This window comes from Adiantum capillus-veneris, chromosome 9 (genome assembly GCF_014529385.1).
Source record: "Adiantum capillus-veneris isolate H3 chromosome 9, ASM1452938v2, whole genome shotgun sequence".
NCBI lineage: Eukaryota > Viridiplantae > Streptophyta > Polypodiopsida > Polypodiales > Pteridaceae > Adiantum > Adiantum capillus-veneris.
Genome location: NC_140939.1, coordinates 135,365,898 through 135,390,210, shown reverse-complemented (window position 1 = coordinate 135,390,210; position 24,313 = coordinate 135,365,898). Strand labels below are relative to the sequence as shown.

The 24,313-nt window shown below is 45.4% G+C and overlaps 1 protein-coding gene across 6 annotated transcripts in view; it reads right to left on the bottom strand.

The window, feature by feature from the left end:
- Positions 1–217: 217 nt before the first annotated feature.
- Positions 218–24,313, bottom strand: part of LOC147451214 (F-box/kelch-repeat protein At1g51550-like) — a 67,748-nt gene continuing 43,652 nt past the window's right edge. For 3 of the 6 annotated variants that reach the window (XM_086520175.1, XM_086520178.1, XM_086520180.1), the window contains one exon: positions 218–1,728. In XM_086520175.1, coding sequence (XP_086376301.1) covers positions 683–1,728 — 1,046 coding nt within the window. In that variant the 3' untranslated portion in view covers positions 218–682. Of the gene's footprint in view, positions 1,729–1,934; positions 2,014–24,313 lie in introns of all 6 variants that reach the window. The other 3 variants (XM_086520177.1, XM_086520179.1, XM_086520176.1) reach the window with 2 other exon arrangements.

Below are 24,313 nucleotides of genomic sequence, written 5' to 3'. Positions count from 1 at the left end.
GCATCAAACGTAAGTAAGTTCCACATTTTCAACTGACAATACTGAGACCATATTAACCTCGATAAGAGACTATGTTGACTCATCTTGGTAGGCCTCTGCCTCTTAAACCAGCTTTGTGATCCTCATTCTATACCTAAATCCCGACACCCCTCATTTTAAAGAGGTCACCACTTATCATGGTAACCTGGAACACGAAATGGGAAGAGAGAACGGGGAAGGAGGAAGGGCATTCAGTAATTCCCTGTGGCATACATTTGTCACATTGAAATAAGAATCGGAATGGAAAAAGGAACTCAGAACAAGGAATGGGGGCCCAAAATGGCCATTCCCTCTGGCTGTGCCTCTGTACCCAGTCCTTACATTCTTCACTGAGATACATCAATTACCATGCTACAATGTCCATCAACAATTATTTGTATGATAAAAACTTCCAATCTCCATTGTGTGCAAACAGCATGCCCAAACTCCCAGAAGGGCGACGAAAAATTTCTTTCACTTTTAAGTAGCTACACCAATCCATTTCAGCACATGACATATTGTCCAAAGTGTTAGCCACAGATTGTAAAGCTTTCGCCACTCAAGCACATGTATAATGATGACAAGTGAACATTGGTTAGTGCTACATTTCCCGATCCTAACCTGGTTTATAATTATATAGCGAGGCGAACTCCAACGTAATCTTCTAAGGTGTTAGTTGCAACAAAAACAACTTTGCATCAAAGCCTAACCCTCCTGCAGCAGCAGGCATGAGCTCCCCATCTATCATACCGCCAAAGACAAGAACTCCACATCCAGAATGCACCGTACAAGCCGCATGAAACGACCTTTTGCTAGGCCGATCACCCCACTGCTTCAATTTTCTCCAGAACCTTCTTCCAGACTTACTACCCCCTGCTTCATTCCTAACCACTACTGATGAAGACCCATGACCTATAGGGATCCCCGCCATTGGATCAAGCAACCATACATCGCCTTTCCGACACCGCCTTGAATCCTCTCCCCCATAAATTAGTATTCTTCCTCCAAAGATAAGAGTTGCAGAGTGCCCTGCTCGTGGAGCAGGGGAGCTATGCCCTGCACGTGCAGCAGGGCAGTTATATCCTGTTCTTTGAGCTGGGCAGCTACGCACGGCATGCAGCTCACCCGACCTCAACTCTACCCATTCTGGTGATTCTGTTTCCATGTCTAGCAGCCATACATCATTCATAACCTCAAACTTTGTGCCTCTTCCACCAAACAAAATTATCTGCTTTCCGCCCACCCAAGTGAGCGTATGACCTGACCGGGCAGGCGGTGAACACGAGGTAACCACCTTGCACCATGTGGGCAGCGGTCTTTCTGAAAGGTCTAGAGCCCATGTGTCGTCCAGCCTGATACCATCTGACTGAATGCCTCCATAGATGACTACTTTCCTATCACCAGCATAACAGCCAGCATGAGCGCCACGTGGAGATGGAGATTCTACTACTTCTAAAGACTGCCACAAGTTCTGACCCTCCATATTTGAAACATTTAGTCCCTTGTTTATCCAGGTATCATTCTGCCTTGTTCCATGATCATTAATCCCTCCAAATAAAACAAGAGCATTTCCAACTAGAGTACAACTATGTGCAAAACGGCCACCAGGAATGCCGATGCTAATCTGTTGCCAACGTATACCATTTGAAAAATCTTTGGGAAGAGGTGCAGACCATGTGTCATCTAAGTGGCGGCCTGCAAAAGCAACACCTAAAACGCATCATCAACTATCTGAGATTGTAAGGAATGAGTTAGGCACAGCTCACACAAGATAAATAATACTTGCAATAAAATGCAATTTGAGTGCTTCATACAATCTAGCATGCAATTCATGATTTTGGACCTCCTTTAGTGACTAAATAAACAAGGTTGCGTGATGAAAAAATAGAGACAATTAAGCTTTGAGATGATCATACTTGTACCCTGATGATTCAATGTTCGTTTGCATGGCCAGTCCATGGTTTTAGATATGTTATATGCCATAGAAGTGTGTCCCTGGATACGCACACAACATATCTTGAAGGCAAGTTGGCAAATCCAAAAATTTCCACATGACATGAAACTTTTATTATGGCCCTCGTCTCGCGAGGGTCCTGTTGTTACAGTCACATTTCCAAGCATAACACCAGAGTTCTAGCCGCATATTTCAGAGATTGGTAGTAGTTTGGGTGTTGTTTTCGTAGTCTGGGTATTGTTTTGAGCATAGTTTCCGGGGAACGGCTGGGTGCAGGCAGGCAATCACCGGAGCGGCTGGTCGGGAACGGCTCGGAACGGCCCAACAGCCATAAACGGGCAGATTCTCAGTGTCTTTTTTCGGGCAGCCCTTATAAATTGCCCCCACCTCACCCCTTTCATTCACAAGTGCAACAAGCTCTCAAGCTCTCTCTCTCCCTTGCTATCAAGCTCTCTCTCCCTTGCTCTCAAGCTCTACCCTCAAGCTCTCAAGCTCTCTCCCTTGGGCTTGCCCTCAAGGCTTCAAGCTCTCTCTCCCTTGGTCTTGACTCTCAAGAAGTGAAGCCTCCCTCTCAAGCTCTCACAGACTCACGGAGTCAAGCCTCTCTCTCAAACCCTCTCTCTCAATTTTCAAACCCTCAAGGATCAAGCTCTCTCTTTCTCGGATAATCCATCCATGGCCTCTTCTTCTCGTACAAACCCCTCCGTTCATGCGGGCAACACCCAAAAGGCAAAGGAATGATCATGGTGGGACGAAGTGACCTCGGAGGGCACCTTGTCGGCGGCCGGCGGTTCTCGTGCATGGACATGCAAGCTATGCTCTTACACGCAGAAAGGGGGGCATGACAAAGTGAGGGCACACTTTCTTCGACTGTCGGGACATGAGGTGAGATTTTGCACCAACATAACCATCAAGAAGAGGAAGGAGCTTGAGGAAAAGGATCGGCAATTCAACCATAAAGCCAAGCCCGCACGCAAAGGTATCGACCCAAAGACCCTCATTTACCCTTCCTCTTCTCTACCGGGTGCCGGTGACAATGGACTTTTGACACAAACTGCTGACGTGTCAAAGCCCTGAAGGATGGAGCCAACTTGCACATCCCGGCCGAGGGGCCTAAACCCTAAGAAGAACAAGTAACAGAAGAAGTCCTACCAACTTATGGGGACCTCGTCCGATGGGGCCCCAAGTGACACAAAGAATTAAAATAAAGCAGGACCCGCAATTGATGACATGGCAGTTTTCGAAAATCACACTGACAGTGCTGACGTGGCAATCCGTACGGATTTCCGCGTTTTGCGCTCGTAGTTGTACGGGATTCCGTGATTTACGTTGGCAGCTTTTTGGCATTGCTTTTGGACCAAAAGCTTTTGAGTTTGAAGGCTTTTCATGTAAACTACTTTTCATAGGCCAAGGGCCTTTAAATATGTGCTAAGGGCTCATTCTGTGGCATGCTTCCTGGAGCATGTGCAGAGTCTGGAGTATCGGCTTGTACTGTGTTGATGCAAAATAAAGAAATACCGAAAGGGGCGCCAAGGTTTGGGGCCAATACTCTCTGGGGTGGAATTCCACCACTTGGTGTCGTGTGTCATCTCTCTCTTTCAGTTCAGTTATTATTGAAGTGCTAAAAGTCTATTCAATCTGTTCTTTTCTATTGGCGCATGGTGCCCGTCTTGTGACAGTGATATGAGAGCATCAGGCGTGTGCTTTTCTGAAAGCATACCAGTCCTACCAAAGGGCAGACAGAGCAAACCGACGCTTCCAAAAGTCTACTGGAATTTCATGTGAAGTATCTTCGTGTCTCGACCCCGGACTTATTAGTTGCTCCCACCCTTCATACATCGCGCATCGAGCACGCTCCCGTCTTCATTGCTTTGTCTTACAAGGCATAAGCCATAAGGAACCCAAGACGTGGAATTCATGGATTCAGCAAAATATTTGCAGTTTCTGCTCAACGAGCTTCATGACATTCTTTCGCGGAATCTTGAGCAGAATCTTCTGATGCTGCAAAGTTTTCAACAATTTTTGAACTACATGTTACCCCCTCTGATGCTCCAGGTGGTACCTCCTCCTCCTCCGACACCAAAAAGTACGAGAGCTTCAGACCGGCAACCTTCTCAGCCGTCTGTTCCGATCGGGGGAGTCTTCAGGAATATGGTGCAGCCATCTGACCCTGATCCAATGCAATCGCCTTTGCCACCGCCATTGCCCCCACCCCCACCAGGCTAAAATGATTGGAGCCCATATGGATACCCTTAATATCCATACCGGCATATGCGCCTAACCAACCCCAAGATTTCAAAGTTAGCAACACGACAGTCAAATTTTTCACTTTTTCCGGGGTGAAAGATCGCAAGAAAGCATTGCAGTTCCTACAGCAATTCGACAACATCTATGCTTTGGGCAACTATACAGGAGAATTTCTCGAGCAGCGTGATTTCTTAAAGATAATGCTATGCAATGGTGGAGTTCAATCGCGACACAACCACATGCTCCAAGGACCTGGCAAGCTTTCAAGACAGTTTTTGCACATAATTACATGACTTCAATGTTTGAAGTCCGGATTTTGGCAGAGTGGGGCAACTTGAAAATGCTTGCCACGGAAACCATGGATGACTATAACCAAAGGTTTCTTGACGTATACCTTCCGGTGTCCTTCTTTAAGTTCATTTCCATGGAGGACCGGTGCGAGCGCTACACCATTGGACTACCATCACCATTGCAAGAATATTGTCTCTCCAAGCAAGTCTCTACCATGCAAGAGCTTATGGACCATGCCGTGGTCACCTGCAAGCTCATGAAGGGAAAGTTGGAGTTTACCACAGAATAACCTCCGGCCACTAACCAGAACTCCCGACAACAACGAACAAATTCTCAGGAATCCCATGAAAACCAACTTCAACAGCCTCGTCTGACACACCGTCAACGAGACGCCTTGTTACAAGAAGGCAGATGCTTCGAATGTTTCCAAACAGGGCATACGTTCAATACATGTCCTGAGCGAGCCTTGATGTCCTTAGTGCAACCTTCTACTCCCACGTCAAACAGATCCCCGAGGCCATCTCCGATCAAGAGGGCTAGACTTGCTATTGGACTAGTACCCGATATTGATGATATACACCTCGAGAGTTTTAATGAATTATGCAGAGCTTATGGAAAAGTCAAGGGCTTGAAAGCCCTTATTTTCTTTGACCCCGGAGCTATGGAGAACTTTTCAAGCCCTTATTTTCTTTGACCCCGGAGCTATGGAGAACTTCATCCATCCAGAATTCTTGAAGGAGAAGCACTTTGATTATGATGCAGAGGGTGGAGAAATTGAAGCCGAGCTAGCCAAGGGGCAAACTCAGAAAGTGGTACCGCTCATTGGTGCTCTTCCAGTGACTACAAGATTATCATGGAAAAGCCAATTTCCACATTATGAAGTTGGGCAATTGCGACGCTCTCTTGGGCACGCCCTAGCACGACAAGAATGATGCAACTCTCCAGGTTCGGAACCGAACCATCACCGTGGTGCAGAAGGGCAAGCCAATTGTCCTCAAAGTTCGGTTGTCCGAACAAAGCCCTGAATGACCTCTCTAGTTGTTTTCTAGTAGATACTTTTGAACATTGTTTGAGAAAGTATTGTTTAAAGTTTGTTTGAAATGGATGCTATCTGTTTTAAACCTGTCTTGGTGTTCATTTGAATTGTTTGACTCTGGTTTTAATACTGGTTTCAATGATTGGTGATTTTACTCCCGGGTGGAGAAGTGAGAAATACTGTTTTGGTATTGTTTGAACCTCGGAACAACGCAGGCCGATGTCTGGGGAGCGTTTCGTTGTATGTTTGAACACCTCGGAACGACGCAGGTCGATGTCTGGGGAGCGTTCCGTTGTATACTAGAAAACCTCCGAACAACGCAGGCCAATGCCTGGGGAGCGTTTGGTTGTATGCTTGAACCTCCAAGCGACACAGACTGCAATCTAGGGAGCGTTTGGTTGTATAGTCCTCTGAGCTCATGGCCTGAACCTTTTTAGGTTATTTGCGGGGGGAGTGACGAGGTAGTCGTTGAGTAGCTTCATACCGTAGATCGTTTGTCTCGGGGGAGTGCTCAGCGACGCTGTTTGTTGTGTCTTGTGACATGCATATGTGAGCATTTGTGTTGCATTGTGATGTGCCAACCACGGAATATTCCTAATTGGATGAGATTGCCTAGGTATGTAATTTTAGTGCATCAAGACACGTGGAAGATCAGTGCGGTCTGGGTGTGATGGCTAATTTTACTACGCTAACATATCAAGAGTTCCGAATTGGACGAAAGGAGAAGCCAACTCCTTGATCAAAAGAGCCAAAAGGAGAAGCCAACTCCTTGATAAAAAGAGCCGAAAGGAGAAGCTAACTCCTTAACAAAAAGAGCAAACTGATTGTCCCTCAAATTGACCCTCGAAAATTTTTGAGCTAACTTGAGTTGTTTTGCAAATATACAATAATCGCGGACGATTACTTTCTTTCAAGAAGGGGGGGATGTCACAAACTGCGGACGTGTCAAAGCCCAAAAGAATGGAGCCAACTTGCAGATCCCCACCAAGGAGCCTAAACCCTAAGAAGAACAAGTAACAGAAGAAGAAGTCCTACCAACTTATGGGGACCTCATCCGATGGGGCCCCAAGTGACACAAAGTATTAAAATAAAGCAGGACCCGCGCAGCTGATGACATCGCAGTTTCCGGAAATCACGTTGATAGTGCTGACGTGGAAGGCCGTACGGATTTCCGCGTTTTGCACTAGCATTGTACGGAATTCCGTGATTTACGCTGGCAGCTTTTTGGCATTTATTTTGAACTAGAAGATTTTGAGTTTGAAGGCTTTTCATGTAAACTGCTTTTCATAGGCCAAGGGCCTTTAAATATGTGCTAAGGGCTCATTCTCTGGCATGCTTCCTAGAGAAGGCGCAAAGTCTGGAGTACCGCCTTGTACTGTGTTGATGCAATATAAAGAAATACCGAAAGGGGCGCCAAGGTTTGGGACCAATACTCTCTGGGGTGGAATTCCACCACTCCGTGTCACGTGTCATCTCTCTCTTTCAGTTCAGTTGTTATTGAAGTGCTAAAAGTCTGTTCAATCTGTTCTTTTCTATTGGCACATGGTGCCCGTCTTGTGACAACTTTCATCAACAATCACAACTTGGTTCGAAGCGAGTACCTCAAGAGATCGGGCAGCAAAGTGCTTCTAAAGTATTCAGACATCCGACAAGTCTTCTCCAGTGATGAGTTCACCATCTCCCCCTATGGAAAGACAGTTGCAGGGATTTTGTGCAAGGAGAAGGCAAAGGATCTTGAGTTCTCGAAGGAGCTCAAGAGTCTAGACGCACAGGTAAAACCGGTGGTTCATTTGCTTCAAGTTCAGGATGGCATGGACCCTTGCATTGGCAAGGTTTATGAGGCAATGGACCGCATGATCCAGCAGCTTGCACAGCTTGAGCCGAAAGGAGAGCGATATGAGGAGATCCATGCGCTTTGCAGCTCGAGGTGGAATTCATATGCCTCTCCTCTACACAGGGCACCGTACATGGTCGATCCAAAGTTCCAAGGTGCAAGGCAAGAGACAAATAGAGAAGTCATGAACCAATTTACAGAGATCTTAAACAAGATGGTTCTAGAGAGAGATGGGCGACGCATTGTCAGAGATCAGTTGAGACAGTACAGAGAGATACACGGGTCATTTGGCAATCCAGATGCTCAGATTGATCGCAAGAAGATAGGTTCAATGCTATGGTGGGATTACTATGGCTATGATGGCCCTGAGCTTCAGAGATTGGCGACCCGTATTCTCCGACAGTCAGTTAGTACCTCATGCTTGGAGCAATTGTGGAGGAATCGGCTTGGAGTGGAAAAGGTAAATGATCTTGTCTTTGTCAGTGCAAATTTGAAAATGCTTTACAAGAGTGCAAGTAAACAGACAGATCCTTTTACACAGTGGGAGATGGAGCAAGAGGCTCCTCACGCAGGTGGAGATACAAAGGCACCGACACCGGGTACTTCATCCATAGCTGAGGTCGAGAGTCAGGCCTAGAGCTCGATGATGAGGAATGGGAGGAAGTGCATGACGTATAGCCAGCTACTATGAATTGGGAGGCTTCTCAGGCTTGTGGCTCTTGAGTCTTGAGTCTTGAGACTCAAGAGTTGAGACTTTAGGACTTCCATAATTCATTATCCTTACCTTTTTGTATTGAGTCTTGCCCTCTTTGTAGCATCTTTATGCCATACGGTATATGTCACCTTTGGTCTTTTTGTATTGGGATTTGCCCCCCTTATAGTCTCATTATGCCATATGGTATATGTCACCTTCGGTTTTTTTGTAGCGCCTTGGCGGGCCTTGTTAGCCAAAATTACGCGAAAAGTGTATTTTGCTCAATGTTATGGCTCAACTTTCAAGTCTTATCTCTCACTTCTACTCTTGCAATTATTTGAGAGCTCTCATCTCTAATTGTGAGTTACTGTGTATAGGCATTGTGTAGTACCATGACCGTGGCTCCGCACATCAGAATCAAGTCATAATAAGGTTCATGGTCTTCAAATCATGTCTTTTGTGGGTATCAGAGTCAAAGGACTCTAGTACTACTTGTATTCAAACACATAACGCTAAAAATTGCATTATTTGGGTGTTTTTTAAGGCTCCCTTTCCGTGCCGTTCCAGTTCCGGACCCGTTCACGTCCCCCCGTTCCGCACATCGCCGTTCTCGTTCCGTGTTCTGGGTAACTATGGTTTTGAGTGAGCTGGAGCACTGTCCTATGACCTACTGAAACTACCATCTTGTAGGGATGAGACCATAGATCTAGGGTTGGCTTCTCTTTTCCTTTGTGCAGCGGGTGAGGTCAGCAAGAGTGGTCAATGGATAGTGTCTCCAGTTATATCAGGACCCAGGTATTGGAGTTCTCCCATCACTTGAGCAACCTGGGCAAAATTGATTTGCTGAAGACCTTTTGGCCACTAGCACGCTGTGCACTGTCAGTTCCATGTGGCTTAGCTTGGAGGCACCTCGCTTTGCGCATGATTGTTGATCCACACAATGCTTCATGCTATGTATACTCCGAAGGACTCTTGGTGTCACATGCACATCTAACCCTATGGCATGTGGACAAACTATAACTCTTTCTAGGGTTTAGGGCAGCCTCGGTAGTGTTCTGGCACCCTTGTGAGCCTGTACGCAGAACCTGCATGTCCAGGCACTTTAGAGTAGTTGCATATGTCACAAAGTGATGACGTGGCGGACAGCAGAAACCCTACTTTCTGCCAGAAACCCTAATTTCCGAAAATCGCGGAGGTGTTATTTTATATATATATAATTTTTTATTTTATTTTATTTTTTTATTTATTTTTTGTTTTTTTTGGAAAATTTTGAGCGACGCAAATCTCTGCTTTTTCCTATGATTTGGGAGAAAGAGAGAGAAAAGGAGAACTTGCTTTTTTATTGGCTCTCATTGAGAGAGAGAGAATCTGCTTTTGCTTTCAAGCTTTTGGGGCTCTGCTTTTGGGCATCCCTTGTAACCTTTAAATTAGTGGTGAGGGCCTCACTTCTCAGAGCATCTGGACGTAGAGTCTGAGAGTGAAACCCTAACCGCTCTCTTGTACTTTGATGATTGATTAATATAAAAAGAAATACCGAAAGGCGAAAGGGGCGCCAATCTTTGGGGCCAATATCTCTAGGCACGGAACTCCGCCGGGCCAGTGCAAATCTATTGTGATCTATGAATTGTTTTGAAGTGGTTATTTGGTGCTGTCGCGGTTGATTCTTGACTTGGAGTGTCCAAGTCTGTTACAGTGGTATCAGTCGACTTTTGACAAGGCAAAGAAACAGAAGAAGCGTGTTCGATTTGAAGGAGTACCCAGTTCTTCTTCTTCTTCTTCTTCTTCTGATAGTTCTTCTAGCTCCTCGGATTCGAGCGAAGAAGACAGAAAAGGTAAAAAGCGAAGCAAGAAACAAAGCTTCGGAAAGGGCAAGAAAAAGGCAAAGAAGGCTACATCTCGCCCAGAGACCGACAGTTCTATTGCGGACTGGTCTACAGACAGCTCAGATTCCAATGACGGAAACTTTTATGCGAACAAGAAGAATTTTTACGAAGCCAACCAGTATGACTTTCTCAAAGATAAAAGCAAGAAAGTCCGAGCGTTTAAGGAAGGTGGCCACTCGATCAAGTTTGATACTTTTTCAGGATACTCAGATGCTTCGAAGGCTTTGTCTTTTATACAGCAATTTGACATCGCTTTCGCGGGAGGACGCTATTCAAAGCACTCCAAGATTCGGAGAGCTACCTCTTACCTTAAGTGGAATGCTCGTACTTGGTGGTCCACGCTTCTTTTAACAAGAGTGCACCAGTTAAATGGCTGAAATTTAAGAAGCTTTTTATTTCTTCTTAGTTGACGCAAGAATATGAACGAGATGTACGAGCTGCTTGGAACCATCTTTGGATGACCAAGAGCGATACAGTAAATACTTTTCTGGAGCTCTTTTCTACCCGCCTCTTCATTCAAGAAGATCTCGTTCAGAGAACAGATTGAGCGGTTTACCTTGGGTCTACCTACAGATATCCGAGATCACTGCTTGGAACAGAAGTCAGCTTCTATTCAGGAGTTGATGAGTCATGCGAAGCGAGGCTTTGCCATTCACTCTGGTAGTCTGACCTACCCCACAGATGAGGCCATGACACAACGAGCCGAACAGACTTCTGGGAATGAAAGTAGAAAGAAAAAGAGCAACCCAGAGAAAAATGATGCACGACCCAACCTTACTCCTGAGGAGAGAGCTCGCTTCATCAGAGTGGGGAAGTGCTTTGGATGTGGGGAACAGGGACATATCTCCGCGAAGTGCCCTAAAAAGGAACAGAAAGAACAGAATGATAAAGACGACGACAGGCCTGAGAGTTCGAGAGCAGTTGAGGAATGTGGCAGAAAAGGCAAATAGAAAAGCAGAACTAGTACCCCATGGCGTGGGACCTGCACCGAATTTAATGAATGAAAGTACAAACTTTGCCGCTTCTGGGGCAAAGTGAAGGATCAGGAAGCTCTTTTGAAGGAGCCAAGGCCAACTTCTTTTCACTTGGAATTGGTGGCTCGATTTGAAATTATGCCCGACAGACTGACGCCACAGGCGGAAGTAGTTCGACTGGCACCCGGATGGGATGTTGCCATTACACCGAGCATTGGCAAACTTCGTTTGCAATGACAGGGGTGTTCAGGGCACGCGAGTGACGTTCTACTCGGAATCCCTTGGTACCACCACAACTACACCATGGTTGACTACCGGGCCGAGAAAGCGACTTTGATAAATGAAGGGCTTAGAGATTGTACTTGAAGAACTTCAGTTTCTTACTCATTCTTTTGGGAGAGAACTGAACGATGGATAAAGGTTGAATATGTTTTGACCTGATCAAAAGAACGCCAGGATTTTTCTCCACACTCATGCCGATTGCTTTTCAGAGGGCCTGAAGATCAAACCATTGATCCGATACCTGGAAGCACGCCACCGAATCGGCCACCTTACCGTGTGAGCCGAGTACAGAATGAAAAGATTATGAACCCAGTGAAAGACCTCTTGGAAAAGGGTCTTGTCCAGCCTAGTACTTCACCGTTTTCCTCTCCAGTGTTGTTGGTTTTGAAGAAAGACGGATCTTGGAGAATGTGCATCGATTATAGCACTCTCAACGAAATCACCATCAAGAATAGATTTCCGATTCCTAGGATCGATGATATACTCGACAGGTTACAGGGATCCTCGTGCTTTAGTTGAAGAGTGGATATCATCAGATAAGGATAGCGCCGAGAGATATCTACAAGACAGCTTTTCAGACGACTTTTGGGTTATTTGAGTTTTTGGTGATGCCTTTTGGCTTAACCAATGCTTCTGCGACATTTAACCGGATGATGGACAGGATTTTTCGAGAGTAGAGGCTATTTGTTGGCACTTTCTTTGACGACATCATTGTTTTCTCCAAGAATGAGGCAGAACACACAGATCATCTGCTTCAAGTCTTTCAGGCATTACGAGATCACGCGTTAGTGATTAATGCAAAGAAAAGTGAATTTTTCCTACCAGAGATACACTTTTTGGGACACATTGTGTCAGTAGCAGAAGTGCAAATGGACCCGGAGTCATTTGAAGTATATTGTGATGCTTGTGGTCAAAGTCTGGGTACGGTCTTGATGCAAGAAGGCCATGTCATAGCTTACGAGAACCGTTTGTTCTCTAGGCCAGAGATGACAGCACAGATCTATGAGAAAGAGCTTTTGGCGGTTATTCATGCTCTTACTCAATGGCGGCATTACCTACTCGGAGCGGATTTTACTGTCTTTACAGAGAATCAGAGTTTGCGCTGCTTCTTGTCGCAGAAGCAGCTTTCGGAAAAGCAGATGCGGTGGACGAACATCTTGTCACAGTTCCACTTCCAGATTGTCCATGTGCAAGGACAAAAGAATGTGGTGGCAGATGCTTTGTCTCAAAAACCGTTGGTTCTGGCTATTTCCGCGATACATCATAGGAGCTTTGAGGATATGGTCGATCAGTATGCCACAGATACAGATTTTGCAGATATTTTCACACGGATACGGGATGGGGAGACGGTAGCTGGATACTCCCTTCGAGAAGGCTACTTGATGAAAAAGACTATGTTGTGCGTTACACAGCCGTTGAGGGATAAGGTTATGACTGAATGCCACTGTCCACCTTTTACGGGTCACCGCGGCATTGCTACCACCATGAAAGGGGTAGAGAGATACTTCTTTGGGCCGAGACTCAAAAAGGATGTGGAAGAGTTTGTGCGCAGTTGCTTGGTATGCCAGAAGGTCAAGTTTGACAGGCATAAGGCACAGGGATTGTTACAGCCTTTACCCATACCCACCCACCCCTGGGAAAGTATTGCAATGGATTTCATTTTTGATCTCCCAAGAAAACAGAATGATCACGATGATTTTCCGATTACATGGCACGTCTGAGACGATTGTCTCCGACAGAGACCCAGATTTATGAGTTTGTTTTGGAAGGCAATTTGGGAGAACATTGGCACGCAGTTGCAGTTCTCGTCATCGTTCCACTTGCAGACTGCCAAGCAATTTGAGATTGCCAATTCAGTGATTTTAGATTTATTGAAGTCTTGTATCTCGGATCAGAAGACTCAATGGGAAAAGAACTTACCTTTGGTGGAATTTGCCTACAATAACACGATACACTCTTCGACGGGGAAGACGCCATGTGAGATTGTTGAAAGTGCTGTGAAGGTTCCATCCTTCCTGAGCACGAAAGATTAGATATTTGAAGCGAATGAATATTCGCGAGATTTGGATACGGCTTTTGTCAAGGTTCGCGAGACTTTGCGGGAGTCTCAAGAACGACAGAAAAAGGCAACGGATCGCCATTGTCACGGCTTGAAATTGAAGGAGGATGATTGGGTGCTCTTACATTTTGAGAAGGCACGCCTACGAAAGAAAAAGGGAAAGGAGGGGCTTTTTCCAAAGCTTAGTATGCAATACTACAGACCTTCCCAGATCACTCACAAGATAAATGATGTCTCCTTCTGATTGAAACTGCCAGATACTTGGAGGATTCATAATGCATTGCATGTGAGTCTCTTGAACCCTGTTAAGGGTGATGTGCCATATGATGGGGAGCCTTATGAGCAACCCGAAGTGGAAGAAAACGAGGAGATCCTTGTTCCTGAACAGATTTTGGCACATAACAATACGAAGAAAGGTAAAGTCCGAAGGCGGGTTCTTGGTTAAGTTCAAGAACTTTCTTGCATTTGATGCGAAGTGGATGGAGGAGGAGGACCTAGCAGATACTCCTCGGATTGTGAAACTTTACCTCGATGTTTTGGTTTAGCATAGTCTACTCCAAACGGAACCCAGAATTCAGCTTGGCCGGAGATCTGGTGCAATGGGATGCACAAGAGAGGAGTCACTCCGCTCCCTTGTCAACAAATGCCTTGATTTTGATACTAAAGTCATTGATGTCTCTTTGAGCTTCAGGGATACTGAGAGCTAACAGTATTCTGCTGGATGACTTTATGAAATGGAATTCTTGATAATGATACTGATTTGTTCTTGACTTCTTGTGAGTACAGGAACTGATAGACAAAATGACTGCAGCATTTTGGTCTGATTGATCTCGAATAGACATGGTTGCAATAGGGGTTAGTCAATCGGACATCGATGAGGTCCCGATTGGACCTAGATGTGATTGCTAGCTACATTGCCGATAAATCATGGTCTAAGATCCGAATGAATGTTGAATGTCATGTGATGTCCTGTGATATCTGGTGATGTCGTGTGATGTGACTGTCGATTTTGTACATGTGCTAGATGTGTGTTCCTAGTACGTAGATACTAACAGTCAGTGTCTGCTAAGACGGTTTATGGCTTTTGTCGGTTTTGAAGGCGTAATCGCGGTCGATTACAATGCTTTCAAGAGGGGGGTATGTCACAAAGTGATGACGTGGCGGACAGTAGAAACCCTAATTTCCAAAAATCGCGGAGGGGTTATTGTTTTATTTTTTTATTTTAAAAAAAAAATGGGAAATTTTGAGCGACGCAAATCTCTGCTTTTTCCTATGATTTGGGAGAAATAGAGAGAAAAAGAGAACTTGCTTTTTTATTGGCTCTCATTGAGAGAGAGAGAATCTGCTTTTGCTTCAAGCTTTTGGGGCTCTGCTTTTGGGCATCCCTTGTAACCTTTAAATTAGTGGTGAGAGCCTCACTTCTCAGAGCATCTGGACGCAGAGTCTGAGAGTGAAACCCTAACCGCTCTCTTGTACTTTGATGATTGATTAATAAAAAAAGAAATACCGAAAGGGGCGCCAATCTTTGGGGCCAATATCTCTAGGCACGAAACTCCGCCGGGCCAGTGCAAATCTATTGTGATCTGTGAATTGTTTTGAAGTGGTTATTTGGTGCTGTCGCGGATGATTCTTGACTTGGAGTGTCCAAGTCTGTTACAGCATACCCTCTAATTGCACAAGAGCACAGTCAATGTCTGTTAGATGTAGGCACTGGGCAGTGTTCCCATAGTCTAGCATTGTACCAAACCTAGGTAGTTTAGAGCATGTGAAGCACGTCTTATTAATGAGCTTACTCATTAATTTAATAAGGGGCATTTAGCCAGGCATTTATTAGGGTCGTGGGATGTCAGCGCTCTACTTGGCCCTGTCTTATGGCCTCCTTCTATAGTGTTTTAGTTGGTGATAGATAAGTGTTTGTGTGTGTGGCATGTGCAGTATTGACTATGCCCTAGGGGTCAACCTCCCAAAGTCAAGTCAGTACCCATAGTACCCCTATGGGCAAGAAGCCCATCAGTACCCCAGCATTTTTCCATCAAGATCCCAGCCATGGCATTTTATTTCAAGCAATAGACCTTCTAGAGTTTTTGTCCAGCATCAGATCAGCCCGACATTGCAGATCCGCCCTAGCATTTCTACAACAATATAAGTGTATGTGTGGGTGATAGATAAGTGTATGTGTGTGTGGCATGTGCAGTATTGACTATGCCCTAGGGGTCAAACCTCCCAAAGTCAGTACCCATAGTACCCCTATGGGCAAGAAGCCCATCAGTACCCCAACATTTTTCCATCAAGATCCCAGCCATGCCATTTTATTTCAACCAATAGATCTTCTAGAGTTTTTGTCCAACATCACATCAGCCCGACGTTGCAGATCCGCCCTAGCATTTCTGCAATAAATCATCCCCGTAGTTCTCCAACTCTAGTAGCCTCTCACCTATAGATCTCAGACATCATCATCAGCGTTTTCAATTTCCAGCCCATCCTCAACATCGGCCGTGCCAGATCAGCCCATAGCCTCGTCAAGTTTGCAGCCGTCACCATCCCTAACGTTCTCTATGTTCAGCCATTTGTGTAACAGGCTTGGACACTCCAAGTGAGAAATCAATAGCAACACACGAACAGAAACTACAAAATCATTGAACGTTAATAGAGAGAGAGAGAGTCGACACAGCACGGCGTAATTCCGTGCCAAGAGGTATTGGCCCCAAAGTCTGGCACCCCTTTCGGTATTTCTTTATTATTAATCATTGCAAAGTACGACTCCCGAGGGACCTCTGCTCTCAGACAACGTCCACATGCTCTGCAGAGTGAGATCCCCAAGGGCTCTTTTATTCTTACATGGGTTGCCCCAAAAGCACAGTCCCAAAAGCAATCACATGAAAAGCTACAAGTTCCAAAAGCATCAAGTTCAAAAATTGGCACCAAAAGCTGCCAGCACAAATCACAAAATTCCATATAGTGCCACGTCAACATCCAACAGAAAACGCGGAAGCATCCGTACGGCCCTACCACGTTAGCACGTCGACGCGATTCGGTATTTTTATTTATTCTAGTGTCCCAAGGCCCCATCGGACGGGTACCCTATAAGTTGGAACAACATCTAATCTTCGAAATTTGTCCATTTTTCGGGTGGACATGCCACGTCATAATTTTGTGACTAACCCCCTCTTGAAAGAATTGTAATCGCCCTCGATTACGCCTGCAAGATCAAACATAAGCCATAAACCAGTTCGGTAGACACTGACGCACTAGACGACACAAATCCAGCACTTGCACAAAGACGACAATCACTGAACATCCACATCACATTCAAATCAAATCGCATAAAATCCATCGAGATCTAGGATCATGATCTCTCGGCAACGTGTTTAGCAATCGCATCTTGGATTGACTAATTCTTATTGCCATCATGTCCACAAAATCTCAAGACAAATGTTGCACATATTTCAGATTTCAAACCTTTACTCAAAACACAATCGCTTGAGAGAGCACACATAAATTAGATTCAAGTCAAAAATTCTGTGTCCAAGTACTTCTTTCATAAAGTAATACGGCAGAATACTGTCAACCCATCAATATCCTTGAAATCCAAAGGAAAATTGGTGACTTTATTCCATCTGGGTAACCTCTGACAAAGGAGTAGAGTGACTCCCCTCTCGTGCAATCCCATCTGCACCAAATTCAACCCTGCTGATCGATGGCATCTCTCGGAATAGTCGAAGCTAGACTGCAAACCTCAACGTAAAGTTCCAATATCTGAGGAATATCTGCTAGGTCCTCCTTCATCCACTTTGCATCTAATGTCACAAACTGCTGACGTGTCAAAGCCCTGAAGAAGGGAGCCAACTTGCAGATGCCGGCCGCGGGGCCTAAACTCTAAGAAGAACAAGTAACAGAAGAAGAAGTCCTACCAGCTTATGGGGACCCCGTCCGATGGGACCCCAAGTGACATAAAGGATTAAAATAAAGCAAGACCCACACACACACACAGAAAAGGCTGGCAAAGCAGCTGATGACGTGGCAGTTGTACGAAAATTCCAGAAATTGTGTTGACATGGTGACGTGGCAAACTGTACGGATTTCCCCGTTTTGCACTGACTGCTGTACGGAATTCCGTGATTTACACTGGCAGCTTTTTGGCTTTGCTTTTGGACAAGATGCTTTTGAGTTTGAAGGCTTTTCAATGTAAATTGCTTTTGGGGCCTAGGGCCTTTAAATATGAGGCCATGGGCTCATTCTCTGGCATGCTTCCTGGAGAAGGTGCACAGTCTGGAGTACCGGCTTGTACTGTGTTGATGCAATATAAAGAAATACCAAAAGGGGCGGAATTCCGCCACTCCGTGTCGCGTGTCGTCTCTCTCTCTCAGTTCAGTTGTTATTGAAGTGCTAAAAGTTTGTTCAGTCTGTTCTTTTCTATTGGCACGTGGTGCCCGTCTTGTGACAGTGGTATCAAAGCATCAGGCGTGTGCTGTTTTGAAAGCATACCGGTCCTACGAAAGAGGAGACAGATTTATTGGAATTTTACTAGAAGTATCTTTGGGTCGCGACCCCGGACTTATTAGCCACTCCCACCCTTACTTCATCGCGCATCAGGCACGCTCCCGTCTTCATCGCTCTGTCTTACAGGGCATAAGCCATAAAGAACCCAAGATAAGGAATTCATGGATTCAACAAGATATTTGCACTTTCTGCTCAAAGAGCTTCCGATGCTACGGAGTATTCAACAATTTTTGAACTACATGTTACCCCCTCTGATGCCCCAGGTGTGTACCTCCTCCTCCGGCATTAGAAAGTACGAGAGCTTCCAACCGGCAACCTTCTCAGCCGTCTGGTCCGATCCGGGGAGTTTTCAGGAATATGGTGAAACCATCTGACCCTGATCCAGTGCAACCACCTTTTCCACCACCATTGCCCCCACCTCCACCACCACCACCGCCACCAAGCTACAATGGTTGGAGCCCATATAGATACCCTTATTATCCATACCCAGGATATGCGCCTAACCAACCCAAAGATTTCAAAGATGGCGGCACGACAATCAAATTTTTCACTTTTTCCAGGGTGAAAGATCGCAAGAAAGCATTGTAGTTCCTACAGTAATTCGACAATATCTATGCTTTGGGGAATTATACAGAAGAATCCAAGATTTCTCGAGCAGAGGCATTTCTTAAAGATAATGCTATGCAATGGTGGAGTTCAATAGCAACACAACCGCATGCTCCAAGCACCTGGCAAGCTTTCAAGACAGTTTTTGCACCCAGTTACATGACTTCTATGTTTGAAGTCCGGATTTTGGCAAAGTGGGGCAACTTGAAAATGCTTGCCACCGAAACCATGGACGATTATAACCAGAGGTTTCTCGATGTGTACCTTCCGGTGTCCTTCTTTAAAGTTCATTTCCTTGGTGGACTAGTGAGAGCGCTACACCATTGGACTACCATCACCATTGCAGGAATATTGTCTTTCCAAGCAAGTCTCTACCATGCAAGAGCTTATGGACCATGCCACGGTCGGCTACAAACTGATGAAGGGAAAAGAGTCTCCGGCCACGAACCACAACTCTTGCCAGCAAAGAACAAATTCTCGAGAGTCTCGTGAAAGTCAACCACAAAGGCCTCGTTTGATGCCTCAACAACGAGACACCTTAGTACAAGAAAGCCGATGCTTTGGATGCTTTCAAACAGGGCATAATCATTCTAATTGTCCCAAACGCACTGATAGACCAAAGGAGCCGACGCCCGCACCAACGATCGATAGAACCCAAACGCCACCTCTTGCTAAGAGAGCTAGACCCGCTATTGGACTAGTTCTTGATATTTATGGCATACGCCTTGAGAGTACAAATGAATTGTGTCAAGCATATGGCAAAGTCAATGGCTTCAAAGCCCTTATTTTCTTTGACCCCGGAGCTACAGAGAACTTCATCCATCCAAAATTCTTAAAGCAGATGCACTTTGATTATGATGCAGAGGGTGGAGAAATTGAAGCTGAGCTAGCACAAGGCAAACTCAGAAAGTAGTACTGCTTATTGGTGCTCTTCCAGTGACTATTCAAGATTATCATGGAAAAGCTGATTTCCACATCATAAAGTTGGGCAATTGCGACGTTCTCTTGGGCATGCCTTGGCACGTGCCACGACAAGAATGATGTGACTCTCCAGGTTTGGAACCGAACCATCACCGTGATGCAGAAGAACAAGCCAATCGTCCTCAAAGTTCGGTTGTCCGAACAAAACCTCAAATAAACTCTCTACTTGTTTTTCTTTATAGCTAGAAAGTTTGTTTGAAATTTGTTTGAAATGGATGGTATCTGTTTTGAACTTGTTTTGGTGCCAATTTGAAATGTTTGACTCTGGTTTTAATACTGGTTTCAATGATTGGTGATTTTACTCCCGGGTGGAGTAGTGAGAAATGATGATTGAAAAGTGTTGTTTTTACTCATGGCCCGGACCCTTGTGGTTATTTTACGGGGGAAGTATTGTTGTGACCCCCGGACCCGGATGGTTATGCGGGAGGAGTATTAAGAAGTCTAAGCAGTGGTTACTCTCAGCACCTCCAAACGACGCAGGCTGCGGTCTAGGGTGCGTTTGGTTGTAAAAGGCCTCTATACCTCCCAACCCGGAGCTTTTTAGGTTATGCTGGAGGAGTGATGAGGGAGTCGTTGAATATCTCCCAGCCCTTACCTTGTTAGGTTATGCGGGAGGAGTGTTCATCGGCGGCTTTATGTTTCTAAGTCTTGTAACATGCATATGTGAGCATTTGTGTTGCATTGTGATGTGCCAACCACTGAATCTTCCTAATTGGATGAGATTGCCTTGGTATGTAATTTTAGTGCATCAAGACATGTGTGGAAGATCAGCACGGTCTGGGTGTGATGGCTAATTTTACTATGCCGGAATATCAAGAGTTCTGATTTGAACGAAAGGAGAAACTAACTCCTTGATCAAAAGAGCCGAAAGGAGAAGCTAACTCCTTAACAAAAAGAGCAAACTGATTGTCCCTCAGAATGACCCTCGGAAATTTTTAAGCTAACTTGAGTTGTTTTGCAGATATGTTGTAATCGCGGACGATTACTCTCTTTCAAGAAGGGGAGATGTCACAAACTGCTGACGTGTCAAAGCCCTGAAGAAGGGAGCCAACTTGCAGATGCCGGCCGAGGGGCCTAAACCCTAAGAAGAACAAGTAACAGAAGAAGAAGTCCTACCAACTTATGGGGACCCTATCCGATGGGGCCCCAAGTACATAAAGGATTAAAATAAAGGAGGACCCACACACACACACAAAAAGGCTAGCAGAGCAGTTGATGACCTGGCAGCTGTACGAAATTTCAAAAATTGCGTTGAAATGATGACGTGGCAGACTGTACGAATTTCCGCGTTTTGCACTGACTACTGTACGGAATTCCATGATTTACGCTGACAGCTTTTTAGCTTTGCTTTTGCACCAGATGCTTTTGAGTTTGAAGGCTTTTCATTGTAAACTGCTTTTGGGGCCTAGGGCCTTTAAATATGAGGCCATGGGCTCATTCTTTGGCATGCTTCTTGGAGAAGGTGCAGAGTCTGGACTACCAGCTTGTACTATGTTGATGCAATATAAAGAAATACCGAAAGGGACGCCAAGGTTTGGAGCCAATACTCTCTGGGGTGGAATTCCGCCACTCCGTGTCGCATGTCGTCTCTCTCTCTCTCTCTCTCTCTCTCTCTCTCTCTCTCTCTCTCTCTCTCTCTCTCACAGTTCAGTTGTTATTGAAGTGCTAAAAGTTTGTTTAGTCTGTTCTTTTCTACTGGCACGTGGTGCCCGTCTTGTGACATCTAACGTCGAATGGTTCTTGAATTTCATTAAGAACCGCCGTTCACTTTACCTTTCTCTTTCCTTTCCTGGTGAGCCAGTATCTGTTCCAAAACGAGAATCTCCTCACTCTCTTCCACTTCAGGCTGCTCCTCGGGCTCCCTATCGATTGGCACCTCACCCTTGAAAAGGTTTCAAGAGACTCACATGAAAAGCATTGTGAATCTCCCAAGTATCTCGCAACTTTGGTCTGAAGGAAGTCCCGAACCTCGCAGATCTCACCTTCCAGTAGCAGATCCTCGCCGCACGGTCAGATCAACAAGCGTTTGCAGTTTCAGCCCGGAAAACGCAGATTTCAGCATCTGCGTTTTCAGCGCGTCGTCGTTGCATCGTCATCATCGCCGTCATCACCGACATACTCAGAATTCAGCAGATAGAGATTTGCAGATTTCAGCCCTTAGCGTTTTCAGATTTCAGCCTGTCTCGTCGTCGTCCTCATCGTCGGTAAGTCCAAGCATTGTAGAGATTTGTGCAATCAATAGCAATAGACCACTCTCGCCATAGAGAGTGGGGACTTCAGGGAGGGTTTGACGACATTCTGGTGTCGTATTCTTCTCTCTCTATCTCTCAGTCTCAGCACCTTCATTCATAGTGTTTGCCACTTTGTTTGTGATCATTGCACTCTCTCACTAAAGGAACGGAAGGCTCTCCATTCCGTCAGTAAAAGGAACCTTGAGCACAATTCGGAGCACTCATCTTGAGCAAGTTCAACATTCACTTCCGTTGCACCTTACATTGGTATCAAAGCTTTGGCAATGTTCTGTATCACTCAAGAAAAGAACCACAAGAAATTTTTTTTGCTTGTTGCGATCGCACGTAACCCAAGACCTCTTGGGCATGTCAATTCCTAATCGTGTTTTTGAAGAGTGACAGAAAACCCAAGAAAGAAGGGCTTGTCCAACCTCCCCTTGTTTCTCTTTTCACTCATTGAGAGCGGACCGCGCACTTAGGGGCTGGCCAATCGACGTGAGGTGGGAAAAAGCAACCTTGGTGTGAGCGCAAGGCCGCCAAGGGGTGTGCCCGCAGGAAAGAGAAGCGCTCGAGTGAAGAGAAGATCCTTCTCTAACACAGCTTGCAAGCTAAAGAAGAACCTCATGGACCCAAGAACCCAAGACCCTCAAGACCCCCAAGAACCTCAAGACCCCCAAAAACCCAAGACCCACAAGAACCCAAGTTCCTCGTGAGCTTAAGAACCAAAGATCTCAGTGTATGGTCATCATCCGAAGCGGAACGGATACTTTGCATGACGGTGATGAGCATGAAGAAGGTGAACAAGAATTTTCCCCACCAGGAGGTTTTTCCGACCCTCCCCCTTCCCCATCTGCGCCACAGTTTGCACCAAATCCTATGGAGGCTTTGATCAAGTCGATGATGGACATGATGTTACAACAAGAAGCGAATCGCATTGCCTTGGAGCGTGAGCGCGAAGCACACGAAGAAAGAAAGGCAGCTATTGAGCGTGAGCGTGAGCAAGCGCGCTTAGCTGCGGATGACACAAGACAGGCACCACGTGCCAATAGAAAAGAACAGACTGAACACACTTTTAACACTTTATTAACAATTGAAGTGAGAGAGAGAGAGAGAGGACACGCGACACGGAGTGGCGGAATTCCACCCCAGAGAGTATTGGCCCCAAACCTTGGCACCCCTTTCGGTACTTCTTTATACTGCATCAACACATTACAAGCCGATACTCCAAACTCTACACCTTCTCCAAGAAGCATGCCAGAGAATGAGCCCTAACCTCATATTTAAAGGCCCTAGACCCCAAAAGCAGTTTACAGTGAAAAGCCTTCAAACTCAAAAGCATCTGGTCCAAAAGCAAAGTCAAAAAGTTACCAGCTTAAATCACGAAAATCCGTACAACTGCAACGTCATCAGCAAATCGCGAAAATCCATACAGCTTGCCACGCAATCATGCCAACGAAATTTTCAAAAATTTGCCATGTCATCAGTTTTTGCGTGTGTGCAGGTCCTGCTTTATTTTAATCCCTTATGTCACTTGGGGCCCCATCGAACGGGTCCCCATAAGTTGGTAGGACTTCTTCTTCTCTTACTTGTTCTTCTTAGGGTTTAGGCCCCTCAGCCGACATCTGCAAGTTGACTCCATTCTTCAGGGCTTTGACACGTCAGCAGTTTGTTACATCTCCCCTTCTTGAAAGAGAGTAATCGTCCAGCATATCTGCAAACAACTCAAGTTAGCTATAAAAAAAAAAAATCGAGGGACAATCAGTTTGCTCTTTTTATTGAGGAGTTAGCTTCTCCTTTCTGCTCTTTTGATCAAGGAGTTAGCTTCTCCTTTCGGTTGTTTTGATCAAGGAGTTAGCTTCTCCTTTCTGCTCTTTTGATCAAGGAGTTAGCTTCTCCTTTCTGCTCTTTTGATCAAGGAGTTAGTGTCATGTGACACATCCAACCCTATGTGTCCGTGGACAAGCTACAGCACGACAAGGGTTCAGTCAGTCCAGTCAGTCCCGATTTAGAAGTGATCTGGCACTTTTGTGAGTCTATTCGTAGACCGTGCATACCCAATCACTTGGTATAGATGCATATCCACTGGTTGCACACAGCATGATCATCAATATTCCCATCAGAATCCATTACAATCAGTTAGGGGATTTTTCCAGTGCATTTAGCCTATTATTCCTATTTTTGACATTTTTCACTTATTAATTGAAGTGACTTCCCAACAAAAGTAGGTAGGGCAATTTTGCTAAGTTTGTATATAAGCAAACCCAAGTTAGCACTAAATGGCAGAAGAGGCAGCAGGAGCTCCCCGCTCAATAGGCACCTTCTCAACAGGAACCATCAAGAACCTCTACACCTTGGCGTTTTTGGTCAACCCCAACCCCTAGCCTTGGCGTTTTCAGTTTTCCCTCATCGCCCACAGTCCTTTGGTGTTTTCAGCTTTGCCGTCACCGCCAACATCAAGCCTAGCGATTTGTAGCATCGCCATCAATCCCAAATCCCTAGCGTTTTTGCTAACGCTCCCCAAATCTGCCACGTTTTCATTTTCAGCCTGAAGTGAAGCATTTGCAGCAGCGTTTTCAGCATTCCATACAGCAGTTAGACAGCATTTTTGCAGCAGTAAAAACAGCAGATTTCAGCATCAAGTACGGCGGTCAATTCAGCCCTAAGTACCTGCATAAGCACCCCATTTTCAGCCTCCCAAAAACGCAGCAGACCAGCATTTTTCA